Source organism: Stegastes partitus, unplaced genomic scaffold, assembly GCF_000690725.1.
Source record: "Stegastes partitus isolate 25-593 unplaced genomic scaffold, Stegastes_partitus-1.0.2 Scaffold944, whole genome shotgun sequence".
Classification (NCBI taxonomy): Eukaryota; Metazoa; Chordata; class Actinopteri; family Pomacentridae; genus Stegastes; species Stegastes partitus.
In genome coordinates this window covers 258,254-278,958 of record NW_007578675.1, presented here as the reverse complement: position 1 = coordinate 278,958, position 20,705 = coordinate 258,254, and the positions used below count along the sequence as shown (strand labels likewise).

The 20,705-nt window shown below is 38.9% G+C and overlaps 1 protein-coding gene across 1 annotated transcript in view; it reads right to left on the bottom strand.

Annotated features, from left to right (window-relative positions):
• The window catches only part of LOC103366420 (probable leucine--tRNA ligase, mitochondrial), a 27,323-nt gene extending 7,824 nt beyond the window's left edge, over positions 1–19,499 (bottom strand). The window contains exons 1-6 of the mRNA XM_008294142.1: positions 19,370–19,499; positions 13,289–13,533; positions 9,157–9,288; positions 571–662; positions 432–492; positions 223–312 (exon numbers count right to left, since the gene is read on the bottom strand). Coding sequence (XP_008292364.1) covers positions 223–312; positions 432–492; positions 571–662; positions 9,157–9,288; positions 13,289–13,522 — 609 coding nt within the window. The 5' untranslated portion in view covers positions 13,523–13,533; positions 19,370–19,499. The remainder of the gene's footprint in view (positions 1–222; positions 313–431; positions 493–570; positions 663–9,156; positions 9,289–13,288; positions 13,534–19,369) is intronic.
• Between the last annotated feature and the right edge of the window lie 1,206 nt (positions 19,500–20,705).

Here is a 20,705-nt window from a genome sequence, read left to right as displayed (position 1 = left end):
ACAGACCGGAGCCCTATTTGAAGGTCGTCCCATTTCATTACACATAATCAAAAGGCTTCTACCAAGCTCTCTTCATTTCAATTCATTCATTTTCTTCAAAGAGTAACGGATGAGCTGCCTCAATCATTTCTGTAACTGTCAGGCACATCAAACCTAAACCAATCATATTACTGCTTCCACAAGAAGAACAGGATAAGCTTTAACTGCAAGGGCCTTTCCTACCTCTTTCTGATACGCCAGCCCTGCTTCAAACAGCTTGATAAACAGATACTGGGTCCACTTGTAGTAGTCTGGGAGACAGGTGGTTACTTCCTGCAAGGGGAGACTAGAGTCAGGTCAGCAGTGCCGAGTGTCGCGCACCCTCAAAAGAGAGCAACCCAGACTACAAGCTGCTGCAGTTGATGCTCAGTTCTTCGTCAGTTCCTACTCACCCGGTCCCAGTTGAAGCAAAGCCCGAGGCTGTCCAGCTGCTCCCGCATGGACTGAATGTTACTGAGGAAGGGAGAAAGAACAGCAAAGTTAGGGAGCAGAATATCAACAGTGGATGAGAACGGATGGAACTCCTCGTACCTTTTAGTCCACTCCTCTGGATCGAGGCCTCGCTCTATAGCGGCATTCTCAGCTGGAAGTCCAAAAGCATCCCAACCCATCGGATTCAACACCTGAGGACGCAGGTATCAGTGTCAGTGGTCATCAGCCAATCAACGATAAATAAGTGTTGTGTTGCTGTGCAAAAAGTATCAAACATTCTCTGTTCCAGCTGTGTTTTCGTATTGTGGTGACGTCAAATAACAAATCAAACTATTCTGAAGCCTCCTTGAGTTCTAAGAAATTGCAACAGGCATTTATTTGTATGTTTTGACATTTTGCACATTATAAGTATGTTTGGCATATTAATTTGTGTTTGATGCACAGACTGCATGTAAAAAATGGACTTAGTTTCCAAAAAAAATGTGGAAGCACCATCAACTTGCATTCCTTCTAACAGCCAGCAGGGGGCGACTCTTCCGGTTGCAAAAAAGAAGTCTGATTGTGCAGGAGATTATGAGAAAGTCACCCTACTTCTCACTTGATTTGGTACCTCAGTCAACATTTTCTTAATAAGTTTATGGTGTTGATCATTAATTTGAAGACCTTCATAAGGAAGCATGATGTTCTTTTTGGAATTTATGGTCTTATTTAAAGTAAAATAGAGAATAAAGCAGATCATGCAATTCTCCTCAATTTCTCATTTAGATCCACCTCTTGCTCGTCATGTGTGATTATTTAAAAAAAAAAAAACAAGCTGGCAAATATTTGTTATTTCAAATGTTCAACTGCTGGATACAAGACGTCTCTGTCATGGAGCCAAACAGTTATCGGACTCCAAATCACGAATTTAAACATGCAATCTGCAATTCACAAAATATGTTATAGTTTTCATTTTTACTGATATTACTGTATTTCCTTAACTAAATACAATTTCAGCTTTTGTGATGGCTGGTCTATGTCTGATTGTTGTAGGTCAATGGTAAAAAAAGCAATATATAAATGTTAGAAGCAATTATTATCTTTAACTGCCTATGCTTTTTGAATCTATTAGACTCAAAATGTTTAGCTAAAGCTTGACTTTGCAAATCCAACTTCATTCACAATTTCATTTTCTCTCTGGAAAATCACAGTCAGGTGTATTCTCCAAATCCTTCAGTTCCCCTTGGGTGTGCACTGAAAGTTTCAAGCTTAGCATCAAACTTGTCTAACTCACATATATACTGAATATAAAACCAGCCTTGTGGATCTGTACACACATCATTCTGCACGTTCAAGTCGAGTAACAACAAAGAAAACACGTTTTTTAAGTAAAAGGTGGCTTTCAGAATACTTCATTTTAGCTCATTGCTTATTTAAATTGATATGTGGCGAGATAATTTATGCAAGCATCAACGACAAAATAAATAACTCGTCATTGTAAATGGTAATTTATTCAACAAAACAGCGTTGCGTCCCCGAACATGCGGCACACATTGACCCCCATATGATAATGTGTTGTTTCGTGCTGAGATTTTAACTCCATTACATGTGGTGGTTAATGTATGCACACTGAGTGCCATGTAACTGCAGCTGTTATATCATGTAAATGCAAGAGGGAAGCAAGGTTAAGCTCAGAATGGAAGATCAGGACGCAACAGCTTTGTAGTAGCTCGCATGATGTTAATTACGAAAGTTGCTTCCTATAGAATTTTTCCTACACAACTTTCCTCCACATATCTGCGTTCTTCCCCTCTCCCTCCATTACATATACCGTCCTTGACAAACACGACTCCTTCGCTCATCTCTTTAGCTCCTCGGCTGCGTTTTTTAGCTCGCTGAGAGAGAGAAATGCGACGAGAGCGCAGGAGTGGAAGGTGTGAGTAAAGTAGAGGAGAAGCACAGTGACAAGGAGTCGAGGGCTGGAGAGGATCATTGTACGGACTCTAACGGGTCTGATGTTTCAGACGAATTGGTATCCTTGGTAACTGCATGGGCCTCATTTGTAAAGCCGAGTGCTGGATGGTATTAGGCTAAGAGAGCTCGGCAGACCACTGTGACTGCTCAGGAGGGATACAGGCACACTGAGAGCCAAGCACCTGCCTGAGATAGCCAAAGTAAATAACAAAGCAGGAAAAAAAACAAACATGCGCCTCATTTAGATGGATACGCTACGATGATGTTTAGTCAGAGTAAATACTTAAAAGTGACACGCTTTTCATGAATTGCTGTTACAGGAAGCGGCCGTGATGGACAGGCTACGTCAGCAAACCACATTTTCAAAGTTCAAACTGCGAGGCAGAAGCAAAATTATTTTTTCATGGATAATAGCTCCACTTATCACTCCGTCTATCAGGGAGTGTTTTCTGACATTTCATACATTGCAAATAACCTGTTTAAGATAATAATTACTGTTTGATACACTGACGAAAAGATAGACATAGCTGACGGGTCTGGAAAGTCTAAGGCAATTCAAATGTGTTTTGCCTGTAGTCTTTCTAACAGCCAGCAGGGGGCGACTCCTTAGAAATCTGATTGTACAGAAGTCTATAAGAAAATTGCTCTACTTCTCATCTGATTTATTACCTCAGTAAACAATTCCCTAATAAGATTATGGTCTCAATAAATAGTGTAAAAACTTTTGAATACAGTAGGATGTTCATTTTGAAAATCAGTGTCCCATTTAGAGCAAAATACAGCGTAAATACTTAAAGTGACACTGTATTCATAAGATGATTCTACAGGGAGCCGCTGTGATGGTTAATGAGCTACATTTTTAAAGATCAAACTGAGAGGCAGAGGCAAAATAATTTTTTCCACTGATAATAGCGCCACGTCACTACGTCTACCCACAAAACAAGCCTGACTCATTTCAAGCCTGTTATCAGGGAGTGTTTCTGGACATCTCATACATTATAAATAACCTGTTTAGAACAACAATTTATGTTCAATACACAGATTGCATGTAAAGATGGAGGGACTGACAAATGAAGCCAATGCAATTGTACCTTCAACCTGCATTCCTTCTAACAGCCAGCAGGGGGCGACTCCTCTGGATGCTAAAAGAATTTGATTGTCTTGAAATCTATGACAAAATTACCCTATTTTTCACTTGATTTGTTACCTCAGTAAACATTCTACTCATGAGATGATGGGCTCAATCACTAGTTTAAAAACTTTTTGACTACAGGAGGATATTCATTCTGAAAATTATTGTCTAATTTAGAGTAAAACAGATGATGAAGCAGAGCAGCAAGTTATTTTTTCACTGGTAACAGTCACAATTATCCTTACATCCACACGTAAGTCTGACTCTTTAAAAACCTGTTATCAGAGAGTCTGTGCATTTATTTGTATTTTTTTGGCAAGTCATACATTTTAAACAACCCGTTTAGAACAATAATTCATGTTTGATACACAGAATAGAAGCTCCCGGGTCTGGAAAGTGAAGTCAATGCAAATGTGCCTTCAATGTGCAGTCTCTCTAACAGCCAGCAGGGGGAGACTCCTCAGAAATCTGATTGTACAGAAGTCCATGAGAAATCATTCCTACCTTTTGCTTACTTTGTTATCTCAGTAAACATTGTTTTAATGAGTTTATGGTCTCAATAACTAGTGTTAAGACTTTCTGAATATAGCATGAAGTTCTGTTCTGATTTTAAAAAGCATCGCCCCATTGAGAGTAAAACAGACGATGAAGCAGGGCATGCTCAAGGGCCAAACACCTGCTTAAAATAGCCTATGAGAACACCAGAGCAGACAAAAACCACGCACCTCCACTATGATGTTTATTCAGTGTAAATGCTTAAAGTGAGATGGTATTCATGAGATGCGAGTGATTCATAATGGCTCCACTTATCCCCACGTCCACACACAACGCGAGTGTGACTCTTCACAGACCTGCTATCAGGGAGTCGATGCATTTCAGAGCATGAGTGACAAGAGGCAGCAGAAGATGGATGTGGGAGACAGTGGAGACTGATTTTTATGACAATCTGTCCACTGTAATGTGAAACAAGTCGGTGCCAGCCGGAGACGGGTACATGCATCCACAGCTCAGGGAGGAAAGGGGAGCTGGGAATGTGGAGCCACGCTGTTACATTTATGTGTCCACCCACACAGCTCCAGCCAGAAGCTCCAATCCATCTGTGGGAGCTTTGAAAAGCAACTTCAGAAACTGTATGTTTCAAACGAAACTCTTGTAATTGTCTCAGTATTCATGTCTTCTGTCTTGACAAATTGGACTTATTCCACGACCACACAACTTCACCGTTTGAGTTGTGTTGCTGCGCACAACAATCAGTGTGAAGAAGCAGCTACACAGCTTCAACTCTAGTAGTACTTAGCCTGGAAATGCGTTGACTGATTGATAAACAGCTAATGCCAGCTGTTTTGATAATTTATTAATTAACTTGAAAGATTTTTTGAGGGGGGAAAAAAAAGGTCAAAATTCTTACATTCAAACTTCTTAAATCTGTGGATTTTTTGAATATCTTTGACTTGTGGACAAAACCAGACATTTGTCATCTTGGACTTAAAGAAAATCAACATTTTTCACAATTTTTTTTTAGCATTTTATAGACAAACACCTAATCAGGTAATTGAGAATATAATCAATATAGTTGCAGCCTTAATTTAGCCAAGCAGATGAGTTTAAAGGAACAGTTTTTATTCTGTTTCTCAGTAACAGTTTGATTAAAAGATTGTTAATAATTTTTCTCTGTTTGGTAAATATGCAGTCAGTGGCAGCAGCTGGTTATCTTGCTACAGCATAAATTAAAGTTTTAAATTCTGGGTTAAAAGAAAAGTGAAATAAATTGTTTGGGAAATGAGCTTATCTGCTTTCTTGGAGACAGTTCGGTGAAAAGACACCACTGTGGTGTAAATATGAAGCAGGTGCCACGAGAGACCTTTACCTTAAATTTGGCTCAATTTAAAAAAAAACAACAAGTAAAAGAACAACATGTAAAAACAAGTTTTGTGGTTTTACGGGGGGGGGTACCAGAAGAGACACAGTAATTACCTAATTAAACATAAATAAAATAGAGATTTTGCTTTTTGGAAGAAAATTAATCATTCAGATTAAGTGGCAAACCTCAAGAATAGCTTCCTTAATTTGTCAAATATTTAAAAAAAAAAAACTAAACTGCCTCCACTTGAGTACAATGGAGGTAAGCAGAATCTTGACGGTAACAAAATACTAATCAACAGGACCATGTGTGGATGAGATTTTGGTCACAATCCTTTGATATGATGAACAGACGGGTACACTGGGTGTTGCTGTGATTTGGGATGAAAAAAAAAACTCTTTTTCACACATGAAATAGTCTTTAACATCCAGAAAATAGCTTTAGGGTGCTACCATTGACAGAGAGTACATTTCTTAATTAACTAGTGACAAGAGTAGACTGTGTGCATATAGCGGAACAGGATTCGTTTTCTGACAGATGCTGAGAGAAAATACACTCTCGGGCTGGAAGTAGGTACCAACCAAGTGAAACCGTGTTCCTGTTCGGGGAGAAACCACACAGAGGAAGAAGGTGAGGAAGAAGACACACAGCGTAAAGTCCTCCAGGAGCAGAAAACACAGAGGAAGGGAGAGGCATGTCTTACAACTACTTTTTATCTGGGCGAAGGCTGGGACGGATGGAAGCAAAGAACTGAGCAGAAGGTGTTTGTGTCGCTGCGAGAGCGAGGTCCGTCTGACAGACTCTGGCCACAGCCGCTTAGAGGAATCAAAGAGAGAGCCGAATATCGATTGCAACACTCTGATCTGAAACACAGTCCGGTCAATACCGCACGGCGGTGGTTAAGATCAGGAGCACAGGTTTTGCTTTATTTACACCTGATGGTAACCATAAGAAGGGAGGTTCAAAATCACCACAACCTTCTGTTTTCTCCAATCATCAGCTTCTAAGAAAGAACAAAACACCTTCTTCCTATATTTCTGAGTTGACTTTTAAACCCTAGGAGCCCTGGGGAATTTTCACAGTAATTTCACGACCTTTAGTTATAAGCTCTCATCTTGGTCATGTGACAGCCATACATTCAGGATCTCAGATTTTTCAGAACAGTCCAGGCTATCAAGATCTACCTGCAGATTTTTTATACTTGCCTTCATATCAAGACAAAAAAAGCCCTTCTGTACTATGAAATTATGATATTTTAAATGTATCTCACTACAAAATGAGAGCAGCAGAGATGTGTTTTTGTATTTGTGTCGGGGAAATTGTCTGGAATCTGGCAATATCAGAACCATGGTGATGAGACATTAGATGTATTTTGCAGAGGTGGCAAATCAGACAGATTAAAACCTTTATGAGGGTAATTATTTACTGTATTAGTCTCATGTTTTTACACCTGATGAACTGGCAGCTGAGTGTCGTGTTCAAATGTATTAACTTTCTAAAGGAAGCTGGCACACGGCCATACAGCGGAAATTTAAGAAGAGTTTAATTACATGCTCTCAGGGAAGTGTAAACGTCGGTAATCTCATTGATAGAAAGTGGCGTGGGGAGGCATTGTTCTGCTCCTAGTGGTGCTCGTATTAATGCGATAGTTAACACACCCTGCTATGTACACTGTACGAGCGTGTAAACAGATATGGAGCGTCACAGTTCAGACGGTTAATGCAAACAGGGGGTGCAGTGATGTAATGGCTGCTGATATTAATTGTATTCTGAATAAACTGATGTACACGCAACAGGGATCTAAATAATGGGCCAACTCGTTGTTTTTGTGTTTCATGGTTTATCAGTGAGGCAGCATCTGAGTCGACTAGTTGACATGCTCTCATCTAACCACAGAGTCACTGGTCAGGCAATTGTTGGTGTAACTTTTATAAGGACAAAAGCGTTATATCAACAATCTTCTGAGATTAATCCATTCATTTTGGTGGAAGGAGGAACAAACCACCCCTAAACACCCCCATTCTTTCACACCGTTGGACTGGCCCATCCTAACAGAGACTCTAAGGTGTGAGTTATTTAACCTTTCCTTGGAATCAGTTCCAAACTAATTGACACCATGTGAAATAAGTCATCATTGTGGCTGCAAAGCAAGCAGTTTGTATGTCACAGCTCAACAATAACACAGCAGCAAACTTGTCTGCATTATATTTCCTGAACAGTTTGTGTGCTGCAATCATCACTTGATGCACATCTGTTTTTCAGAAACCATGTGAATGTGGTGCACGCCTTCCTGCTCCCAGTCTGTTGTTAGCATCAGTGTGAAAAAAAAAGCAGGCTGGAATGATTTAATATGCTGTAAATATTACCTTTATGTGTTTATTTACAATTCATTTATGCTAATAGGGTGAGCAGGTAGAGTGACCTCGGTGCACTTCGGCCTTTTTAGTTCATCTAGAGATATAATGCAGATGTTGTTTTTGTTTCCCCTGTGGCCAATCGACTAAAGAGCAGGTATGATTTCAGTTAACCAAGATTTTCTTCAGTTGACTACAACCCTAAACACATACATGTACTAAAGTCTGTGTAAATAAAATTCAGATTTGTTTCTAAAAAGATTTTTGCTGAAAACTTGTGCAAAGACTGTGAACCACGACCTACTGAATTGTGCCGTTACATCGTTTTTCAGGCTGTTTTTCGTCATTTTTGTGCTCAGGGTTTTTCTAAGCAGGCATCCTAACACTTTAACTGCATTATCATCAGTGGTTCTCACACACTCGGGTCAGTTTGCCGGGTTCGTACGGCTCATTTGGGCCGGTGTGAAAGTTGTCAATCAGTGCCCTCGGTGTGTTGCCACCACCCTTTCAGAAGAGAGAGTTCTATTTTCACACTTTAAAATGTAAATTTTATTATTTTTTACACTTGCCAATCTTTTTATTCATTCAAATTTCCCTTGTGGTTAATAACAGCTTTCTGTGGCGTGACAATGTCAGAACACTCTTTTTCCTGCTTTACGTGGACTTTAACAACAGTCAAATCAAATTAACTTCAACTGGAAAGTGCAGGTCTCACAATCTCTACAATGAATATGCACGTCAAAGTACTCTGAGGGCAGCACATCCTTTGTACATTTTTGGTTTTGGAATAAGAGTCATTTTAGCATATTGTGTGTCAGAACAAAAACAGGGACAGTTAAGCCACAGACGGAGACTTGTGGTGAGCGGAAGATAACAAACAATAAACGAAACCCAGGCGTGTATTAAAAGTTAAAAGCTTTGAGTCATAATTGACTCATTCTTAGAGACAGACACCTGCTGTCGGAAGTCATATATTTGTGGAGTCTGGAAAACAAAAGCCTAAATATCACTGTTGAAAAGCCTCCACAGTCAAACCACTGCATGTTCTCGATTTCAGTTTTTACATCATTTTACAACCATCACATCATAAACATTCAGTTTTCTTTATAATTTCAGGATAATGTCGCAATTAAATGTTAAAAAAGCTTCCCACCTTTAGTCTCATGAGAGGGTTATTAGTAAATTAATTAATATTTACAGTCGTGTAAAGCTTCCTTACACAGGTGTTACTAAAAACACTGGCTCTCCTCCATGTGTCCCAGTAAGACGGCAGCAGCTCGCTGGAACACGAAGCAGCGAAATGGAACTGCTGGAGTGCAGAGTGTGCCGACCTTGCTTGTTTTAGGGAGGATTGGTGAAAACACATTTGCTAAAAGCAGACATACCTGATGGCCTCTCATTCTCTGGAAGTGGCCGATGGTGTCACTGATGGTATACACTCGCACATGGCCCATATGCAGTCGCCCCGACGGGTACGGGAACATGGAGAGGACATAGAACTTCTTCCTGTCGGCACTCTGAGATGAGAAACAAGAGCCTTTCATATTAATATATACATCTGTATGAAAAGATAATAAAGCTGGATTTATGATCATGCTTTATGATCTTTTCATAAAGCATTGATTTTTAAACCTGACGGACTACAATGGAAGAGTGAAGTGCAAAGTTCTTCTCTCCATTATCTGTCTGGCTTCTGAATGAGTCGTGTATAAAAGAGGCTGCATTAAACTGATGAGGTCAGAGCAGGAATAATAACCCGTCACATACAGAGCTGCAGCGACGACCGACTGTATTACTGTATGAGGCTCAAACGGCAGCTGATTATAGTGTCAGGATCTAAATGGTGGCAGATTATTGGACGGCTTACAGTCACAACACTGTTACCAGGGCAACGCAGTAAGTGCCGGTTACACCCGGCCATACGTGATTACAGGAAACCTGAGTCATGAATTTTTCAATAAATTAATTAGGACCGAGGTCCTGCCATAAATGCACTTAATCACTGTCAGCCCGTCGCAGACGACCACACGCTCGGACCATTAGGACATATAATCAGCCGGGGCTCTGACTCCGAGATGAGCCGGTGCCAGTAATAGCTGAGAGGATCATTTGGAAGGATGCATAACGATCAATTAGTCCATTAATCTAAAAAAGAAAAAACAACAAACAAAGGTGCCTCAAATGTATACATCACACAACAGAAGTATGAACTGTAATATGAGTCAACAGATTTCTACATTTTATCCCCTTACAGTAATTTGATTACTTCTGAGCTGAATAGTTGGGTATTTGCATATTTCATGTTAAAACAGTTTAGATGTAGGAGCCTAAATCTATTTCTTTGGTTCTGGATTTGGTTCTTATTTTACCGTAATTATTTCTATTTGGTTTTGATTTTTTGTTCAACAGTAACTTTGATATAGATTATGATTAACCTTTTTTATTTTGCTAAATTTATCTGTTATTTGGTTAAATGTTGTTAATCATAGTTTTGGATATTTGAATTCTGTGTTAGTGTGGTGTTTTGGTTTATTGATTTGTTTTTGATATTTTGGTTCACTATATTAGGGTCCCTTAAATTTGCAAGGGCTCTTGGGAAATGGATGATGGCATGGAGCCAAACAGCTTTTTTTGACTGCACACACTTTGTGTCCTCGTTTTGCTTTATGTTTTCCGTCTGTAAATTTTATTTTTGTGAACTAAAGAATCCTGTTTAAACCGCAACTTGGTGTCAGCTGGATTTTGTCGTTGGAGTAAACCCAGCAAGGCATATAATGTGGATATTGGAAAGTTACGGGGAAAAGTTAGTCAAGCTGGGCTTCATGAACTTTAGACCATACATTAGATTAAAAAAAAAAAAAACAGGCCTGACAGAATGAACTCAACACAAGAAAACTCAGTACACCTTTAAATGCTGAAATTCAAATCTTTTTTTGTTCTCAATGCCTCTTATGTTTACATTTATTTCTGATGACAGACTTAATCCATCTCAGCATGGAGGATACAGGTATGTGTTGTGTTGTTCTACCTGTCTCAATAAAATACCAAATGTGTTCTGTTGGATTCAAGTCAACTGACACACTTGGCCATGTCTCAGCTTTTACTTTTGCCTCCTGCAGTTCTGACAATGTGCTTTGGATCATTATTATGCTCCAGTATTGCTCTTCTTCACGCTTCTACAGACTGTGTGTCATATTGTCAGCCAGGAATTTGGTGCATCCACAAACATTCATAGTGCATCTATAAATGTCGTCTCCCAAAGCCTTTTGCACTCACGCAGCACCATCTGATCACACTCCCACCTCTGTGCTTCAGGACTATGCATTCACTGTGGCTGTCCTGGTCGGGATCACACCAAACGTGCTGGACTCCATCTGAGGCGAATAAATTGATCTTGTTCACATTCAACCAATGATCCCAACGTTCATCACGCTTCTTTTAATGTCCTTTGACAAAGTTTAATCTGGCAGTTTTGTACCAAGGTTTGTTTTTTTTTTGTTCTTGGACCTTGATGTTTTGCAACGTCCTTCACACTGTCTGAGCTGCCACAGAAACTCTGATTTTAAACAACCGTGCCTTTCCAACCTGTTTCGTAGCTGGTCCATGGAAGTCGCGCACTGTCTGTGACATAATGTTCAGAGCCAATGCACCTCTGATTAGTGGTACTACGACTCATTCTACTGCTCCTGCTTACTGCTGCAGCTGTGTTTCCACTGATTTTTAGTTAGTCACCAATCTTCCTGTATCCTTTTCCATCTTCTTATAGTCTCACTGTCAGATTTTTTTCCCATTTCCTCGGGTAATTCTTTTCCATGATGCAGACATGCAGGTAGACACACTACATGAATTCAAAACTGAGAAAATTCTAGTGTTTTTGCAGCTCATTTCTTAGGTATATCCATGCAGGTAGGCACCGGTGAACTCAATTCAATTTCAGTGATCACAGGTTTTCTATCAGTTATCACAAGAGTATTCACTTCTGTTGAGTTTCTACATCGGGGCCTGAAGTTTTAATATATTCTTTGGAAAGTCTGTTTTTGATTGTTCATAAGAGGAATAAAATAAAAGCAATATTTAAGAAGTGATACTTGTTGTGATAGTTATTGATTAGACAGCTAAATAATGCATAGGCCTGTATTTCACATGTTCAGAATTGCCCAGACAGACAGATGCAGTCTCCCTGCAGACGATGTTGTTCTCAGGAGCACACTTGGCCAAGAATAGACCTTTTTTGCGCAGCAGACGTTTTGACTTGTCACAGCAGGAAAGGAAATAGGTGAAGCAAATTTCATTAACAGCAGCTCCGTCCCAGTGTCCCAGTAAACCAATGAACCGGCATGCACAAGTCGGGTTTAATGTCATCAATTACGTCTCTGCTTTGTCTGCAATAACAGGTCAAAATGTCTAGCTGTAAAAAAAAAACAATTGATCAATGCAACCGTGGTTAGAAATCTTCAACTCTGATTTTCACTCATTCAGCAGTAGCAGCTGTTGTAATGATGAGTGAATAAAGGGTGAATCTAAAACCTTCTGCTCATTACACAACAAAACATGTGCAAGAGAACATTTATATGCACAGGTTTGGATTTTTTTAATGGGGTATAACTTTTAGTTGGAGCAGAAACCTGGTCATTTGTGTCTCTGTATACATGATCATTAATTACTGGTAAGCACAAATTTTTCAACATGTCAGCAACCTAATGTTGTACCTCCTGAGGTACTCCAACCGCTAAAAAAGTTTTCTTCTGCAGCATGAAAAGCAACAGAAAATTAATCTTCAGTCGTTTTGATAACAGTCGAAAATCATGTTTTGAACAGAAATACCAAACTAGTTTTCTCCATTTCATTTTGTAAACTGAACATCAGAGATTGGGTAAATAGTCGACATAAAATACAAGATTGTTTAAATTTGGGGGATTTTTAGGGCTCTGTTTGAACACTGAATGACATTTTTGCTTCTCCAGTGCAGAATCAGAGGTAATTATTTTGCCATTTAAATGTGGGCTGGACCAACAGTTTCAAAGGGAGGGACTTACATGCATTTGCTATCATAACCTAACATGCACAAACGTGTGGCCTTACCAGCTGCCCAGACATCGAACACAGAAGCTCAAATTACAACCAGTTCATAGAGTGTGACTTTGCTCAGACGCTGCTACTACTTCACTACATCTTGACATGCTAAATAGTTGTTTGCTGCCATATTCATGCATTCTTTATGTTCAAAATCTTGCAATTTGCACCTTTAACCTTGAGCTCTAAATATTTGCGGTCAGAAACCTGCATAAGGTGCCACAGTATCCACATTACTATTGGACTCTTACAGTTAACAAGTTTTTCAAATGTGGGATAATTGTTTATTCAGGTCAACAAAACCAGTATATAATGTCTCTGCAAACCAGATCATCAATGAGATATAGGTGCATATGTGAACACACTCTTGAGTTTGTTCTACATCATCATGTCATTACCAGGTTGAAGACTGTCTGCACGCACATGTATTTGAGCTCCTCTTACCTCCTCCAGTGCATCCTTCTGCCATTGTGCCATAATCCGTGGGTGCCACCATTCTTCCACCTTGCGTCTGGTCTCAGTTCGATAGTCCTTCTCCCACACTCCTGTATCGCTGAACAGGGTGCGGGTGTTGGGGGACAGGAGGCGAAGCGTCGGCCTCAGGAGAGCAGCCCTGCTTTGGCCGGGCCGGGCTGCACACAGGGGAAACAGAACCAGCCTTCTGACGGACACCTGCATGATTGTGTCTCCTAAAACAGGGACAAACACAGTAAACTGACAGGCAGGCGGTGGGAGTGTTGACATGCTGGTGGAATACTGAGATTTATACAGATTGCACCGTTTCATATTTTTAACACAGGTGTCATTATTACTCTAAAGGTGCAGAAAACTGGAAAATGTGGGGGGAAAAAAACACATATAATCATGCAACCAACACAGTGCTGCAACAGTTAGTGGATTAACAAGAGTTCAGTTGTTAAACTAAACGAAAACAGCAATTTCTATCTTCTCACATCTGAGAATTTGGGGATTTTTGCTTTTTTATATCATTGTAAATTGAATAAATTTGGGTTTTGGGCTGTTGATCAGACAGTGATCAGATCAATTACCCAAAAAGTAACTGGACGTTAATTAACATGTTCTTCTCTTAACTTTTCATGCCTGTAAAAGAAAAGCTTAAACTTTCTTTGAGGGGGATAATATGAACAAAATAGGTGTCCTGATAATAAATCTGACTTTAAAATTTAACTAAAAACTGGTCCATGACAGCTCAGGTGACTTCTATTCTCAAAAACTCAACAGTGGAATAACTTAAAGTTTGATATTGGTGAAGGTAAAGCTGTTTCCAACAAGGATCTGCTGTGGACATTCTTCGAAGTTGAATTCATTATTGCGTTGCACCTCACGTATGTCTTCTGAAGAAAATAACTCAAACTTTATAGGCAGCTCTGTGTCTGTCATTCCTCCCATAAGTAGTAAAAGGAAGAAAAACAGACACAGAACCTTCATACAACACCAGCTCTCATCAGGAAGTCTGAGTGTTTATCCTTTCTCCTTCCATGCAGACAGGTTTCTAATTTCTGAGTGTAAAAGCACAAGAGGAGCATGAAATCAAAGAAAGAGAGCGAAAGTCAAAGACAGAAGCCCTTCACAGAGGAAAGGAGCATCTCTGCACACCGAGGTCAAACTGGCCTTCTGACCTGCATACTGAAAAGAACATGAGACACATTAACAGAGTACATAGCTGCTATGTAACCACAGAAGACGTAAATATGATAGTTTCCACCACAGAATCCGTTGGATATTTAACCGATCTGTTTAAACTACTGACAGTTAGGCACAAATGTTTTCATGCCAACTTGGGATTTATAGAGCTTTTATTTGATCAGCATATGTCTTCAGGATGGAAACAGCAGGATTTTAGAGATGTTAATGACAATTTTCAGCGATTTCATTTTTAAATTTTTTTTACTGAAAATGCCGTGTTCAGAACTATTCAAACCCCCTGAAAGTGCCACAACTTATTTATTTATGTTTAAAATGTAGCTTCTGCGCCCCTTTCAAATGGTGCTTTTATTTTCGACATCACGTTCCAGAGTATTCTACTGCACTGTAAATTGAGAACAGCCGATGCAGTGGTTTTCTATTCAACTGCGAGTCATGGCTCACTCCAGCGGACACTGAACAAAGCTCGTCTCCGTGGACGATGGAGCGAAGGACGATGGAGCGAAGGACGATTCCACGACAACCACACAAAAGCTCACCTCATGTTTGCAAATGCTCACTTAGGAAAAGAGGAAAGCTTTTGCTTTTCAGTTGTGTGGTCGGATGAGATACAGAGACATAGCTTACATTTGGCAAAAGAAAAGAAATGCATTAAACCCCAAGAACCATGGTTAAACACGGTGGTGGGAATGTGACGGTTCAAGGGTGTTTTTCAACCTTGTCAAAGTATACGGCATTGTGAGAAATGAGGACAACTCTCAGATTCTGGAGGTAAAACTACAGGCAGTCTGCTACAAAACTTGTCCTTGGGTCGCACTGGACCTTTCAACAAGACAATGATCTGAAACATGCAGCCTAAGAGGAAAAAAAAAAAGGCCAACAGTAAACAAATATCAACATTTTGTAGTGAACCAGCCACAGTCCAGATCTGAATCCTATCAAGAATCTGTGGAGGAACTGAGGACCAGCAAGGTAGTCTTCAACCTCAAAGGGATGGAGATCATCACAAAAGAGAAGTGCTCCAATATGAAAATGATCATAAGAATCATTTTATTGATGTGGTGTCACATAAAGATAAAAAATAATCATTGATTACTGTGAAAAAAATATTCATCATTTTGGACATGGCGTTTAGGTAAAAATGGAAAAACAAACTGATAGAATCATCTTTTACCACTTGGTTATGTCATTTCTGCCCAGAAGAAACCTGTTCGTCAAATAAACAGTCGCTGTAAATCAAAATTTTTACCAAGGTATGAATGATTTTGGGCAAAAACGTTCAAATATTGAAGAATTGTCTGTCTTTTCACATGTTCGACAAAATAAAAAGTCAAAACGGAATTAAAAACTTTTCCTTCATAATCATTTTACATAACAAATCTGCTGTTCACAGGGCTGATATAGCTACCACATGGTGTAACAAGTGACAAGTTTATCCCGTGTCAGTACATATGGCATCAGACGGAGCAGCACATGAGTCCACTTGTTGTGAACAGACTGAGTGACGGTTCTGCTCTGCAGCCACCCTGAAGTGTTTTTTTTTTTTCTCACCGCTGCTGTTTCACAGTCTGTGTTCTTCGCACCATGTCACTCACACAACAGCATGAGTTTGTGAAATAAGAGGTTTATTCGGCACGATGTGATTCTGTCTCACTGTGAAGCTCTGGACAGGTTGTTCTTATTAAAGCCGCCCGCCTGCTCAGATGTGAGAATGATAATCGCACTAAACTGATTTGAAATTACACACTGATGTCTCCACTTCAAATCTGCCTCGGAGGTTTAGACTTTTGCTGTTGCACTACAGGAGGTTAAGGGTCCTGCTTCTCTCAAGTTTGGTAATTGCTTGTAGCTCAAAAGAACAAAATACTAGTTTAGAGAAATGTCAGGATTATTGTGGACAATAAATTAAAAGCTGACCAGTCCCACAACGGACAGCTTGACAGAAAAAAACAGATTTTCTATGGCTACTTCTGAAGGGTTTTACTGTCTTTCATGAGAGGCTAAACATCCCCAGGGCCTAATGTAGGTCAGACAGTCAACTGCATGTTAGAAAAAAAATCCATTTGACCTAAATTTGATTTTACACAACACAACCACACACACAGGCATGTACATAAACACAGTTTCCAAGGAAACCTGAGACATTCATACAGTCTCTGCATCCTTGGTAGCGGAGGACAACTGCTGCTAACCTGGCCTGTCGAGAGAAAATATTCTCAGCAGTGACGCATCTGGATCTCAGACAGGGAGACCTTTGTAGATCGAGAAGAGAAGAAGCGATAATGTGCACTCCCTGACATCCGACTCAGATAAAGATGTAGATGAGGTAAATAAAAATTATGGATGTTTCTGTAAAGCTGTGGAGGAATCTGTACAAAGGTTATCCTATATTCTGTAATGTTATGAAAATACAGGCTTACTATGGAGAGAGAGAGAGCTCAAACAGTCAAACAAATCAGTAAAAAACTTCAAAAGACACATCAAAAATCTGATTTTAGCAATAACACAGCAGATTCTGTAGCCTAGAGTTAAAGAAAACAGGAGTTTCTGAGGAGCTTGCAGGGACGATAAATCTCTTGGGGATGACTGAGCTTTGTCAACCAAAATGAGAGTGTAAAAAAAAAGAAAAAAAAGAAAAAAGTGCACTCTCCTCCACCCACCTGCTTGTGGGAATGTTTTTGGGTTGTTTTTTTTAAACCAAATTCTCTCGAGTATAAGCTAAGCACCACAGCAGCCAACACTCCTCCCTCAGGCTGAGGCTGGGAGAGCCGAGCACTCAAGCCTCTGTGCATCTCTGACGGTGTGAGTGAGTGGGCTAAGGCGAGAGACTGAGATAATGTTTCTATGGTGACTGGGCTCGTCCATTCGGGTGTCTCCTTTGAAGAGTGACTGAAAACTTCTGCAAACAGCCCCCTGACTCAGCTGCACGTTCTGCATGAGCAGAAGAAGACTACGCCTGATCAGAAGTTAGTGTAATTATCATGTCCAAGGCTCAATGCTGACCTTTAATAGTTTTTGGGGATCGAGTACCATAAGCTGGGATCAATGTCAGTCAAATTCCTATCCTTGTTTACTTATCCTTTAATCACATATTTACTTCATATTTACTAAAACACCAACTGTGATCATTTTAACCATTTTGTGTATATGGGCAAAGCTTTCTGCTTTGTGGTAATATGTTTGACAAATATGAGGAAATTTTATCATGTAGAAAAACATTTTTATTCTTAAATGTGAATTCCTGGAAGAGCTGAGCAGCCAGTAAAGGAATAAAATTTAAATACTAAGACATGATTAAGTAATGTCTGGGATTTGGGGTAACATAAATAACAAATCAGGGCTGTACATCATGAAAAAAAACAAAAATAAATAATAATGTGACTATCAATAATAACATACATTTTAAAATTTTTGCATTTCTATTCCACAAACAGCAAAAATAATGAAAAATGATGGTGAATTTGCTGCGATGTGATATTCCTTCACCTCTGCAGATTTAACAGACTGGGGTGTCTCTGTAGTATTTCACTTAAACTGTACATGGAGACACATTTTACATTTCTCGAAAAAAATGTTAAAAAACCTGCAGCCCCTGTGATGTGGATAATGTATTTGGCTACGTTGAACTTTTAATAATATTTGGATTATTTGTTCAGCCCAACAACAAACGCCCAAGAAATGCCTATTCTGATACTAATTCATGCTCAAATGTTTGATTAATATCTTCTTAAAACCTCAACAGCCATCATCAAAGTATCATCACATAAATGCACATCTATAAACTACCAGCTTGGCCCAGAAGTCTCCTAAATGCATCCTCAAACGTAACACGGTAAAACCTCCAACTACTGCCTGCACCTTTGTTGTTTTATGTTTGTGTGTGAACTTGTGAAACTGTAAAACTCTTTGAATAAATACGTAATATAAATGAAGGATTGTGTTTTGACAATGACTGCCCAGCTCTTGTAGGCTGGTAACAGTTAGATTTGTTCACTGGGTTCATAACAGGACTGAAAAACTCTTAGAAATGTTATCAAAATCGCAATATGGCCAACTGCAATATCCAAATCAATGGAGCTGCATTTTTTTTCATAAAGCTAACATGTGTCTTAACATACCACTCTGCAAGGTACAAAGATGCTCTGACATATATAGATAGATAGATAGATAGATAGATAGATAGATAGATATTCTTCTGACTTAAAGAAGCATGTTTGTTTATGTTTGTTTGGTACAGACTACAGTTAAATACGCCATAATTTCTTTTATTTGCCTCAATGGATTTTTTTTTTACCACTACAATCTTCGTACAGTCACTGATATTATGAGGATTTTATGATGTTTGCATGGTTGGAGGTTGATGTCCAGTCAGCAGCACAAGATAAAGGGTAAAACCTACATGGCAGTCTTTAAAAAACAAAGTAATGTAATGATAATAAATGCAGAAAATAAAATATTTTTAGTCTAAATGCAGTATTTTATAGGTGTCAATCACGTAAACCTCCAAATAAAGTGATAAACTATTAAATGAATGCAGGACAAGTTACACTGATTAACATGTGACTTTGTATTGGGACACTCAATAATGTTGTGCAGGTTATGCATCCTAATTTATACTCTTAATGCTACAGTAACATTTATTTCACTCATATTAAACCTGCCGGTTTGCCCACAAAGCAGAACAACTGCTCCCGTTTTACCTACAAGCCAAACACCGACCAGACTCCTGTTTGCATCACCTTGTGCTGCTGAAGCTTCTTTACTAAACGTCTTGTGTCCTGTTGAACTGTTTCCGTGTCACACTGAAGGATGAAGTTGAGGCTGTAAAGTGACGAAAATGTCTGTTTTAAAGGAACTTACTGTTTTATTTCAAGGTCCTTAGTTTTCGCGTTATTGTCCCAGACACATAAATCCAACAACCCATGTCAAAAATGTCACGTCCCGCTTTTAAAAACGTTGTAAATGACCTGTTTCCCTGCATCACGACACCGCTGTAGGCGCCGCCATCTTGGATTTGAATAACCTTTATCAACACGGCGGACGTGAACAAAGACAAACTGGAGCCACACTGGAGGCTTAGTTCTGCTTTCTTACATTTTTACTTGATAAGAATATAAAAAAAAAAAAAACTATGTATTTTTCACATTCATATTTTATATTATAAGTATTATATACTATTTATTTTAGATTTTATTTATATTTTGTACCAGTTAATATAAAACACGAGACAGTCGAATAGAATAGACTAGAATAGAATAGAATAGAATAGAATAGAATAGAATAAAACTTTATTGATCCCTTCGGTGTAAACCTCAGGGAAACTGTTATGTTATGTAATTATGTTATGTTATGTTATGTTATGTTATGTTATGTTATGTTATGTTATGTTATCCCACTTTCTTCCTGTAATCTGAGCTCTACATTAAATCACAGTGAGTGCAAGTGAGTTACAACAGGGATTTTCTTTACAGAGCTGTAATCAGATGAAAAGGTGTTCCTTGGAAATTCTTGTTTGAATCAATTTCGTGAAACAGTAATTTGTGTGACACATTAAATATTCCAGGAGAATAGAAGCAGGTTCGAAAAAGTTCACCCATAAAGCCCCATAACACAACATCCTATATGCCTGATAATATATATATATATTTTTTTTTTTTACTACAGCAACTTATTAAACATGTGTATTTTATCAGTCATCAGCTACCTGTTGCCGTATTGTGTTATTTAATTATAAAGAGGTCACATTATATACATCACAATGAAAAACATCCATACAGTGAATATTTGTTAAAGATGTCCTGTTGTGAGACAGAAATGGAAAAATGTTGATATGACATGACATGTGACTTTATTCACCAGTTCAGACTTTATATAAATAAAATAATACCCTACCATTTTCATTGACTATATCATAGTATTTTTAAGGCTCTAACCTATGATCAGAATGACATGAACAAATTAAAGGCTACTTCTAAAACTATTCTCACTTGTAGAAAAAAAAAAAAAGAGAGATTCAGGGCTCTTGATAAAACATTTGGGCCTAAAACACCATTATCTGTTGAAAGAGGTATAATAATCTTTTTCAAATAATTTTAATACACTAGCAGGTGACATTGGATCATCCTCTTCACTCCACTCCACATAACAATGCTGTGTGTGTTTTACTCGTCCTTTTTTACCCCCTGAGTGAACAACG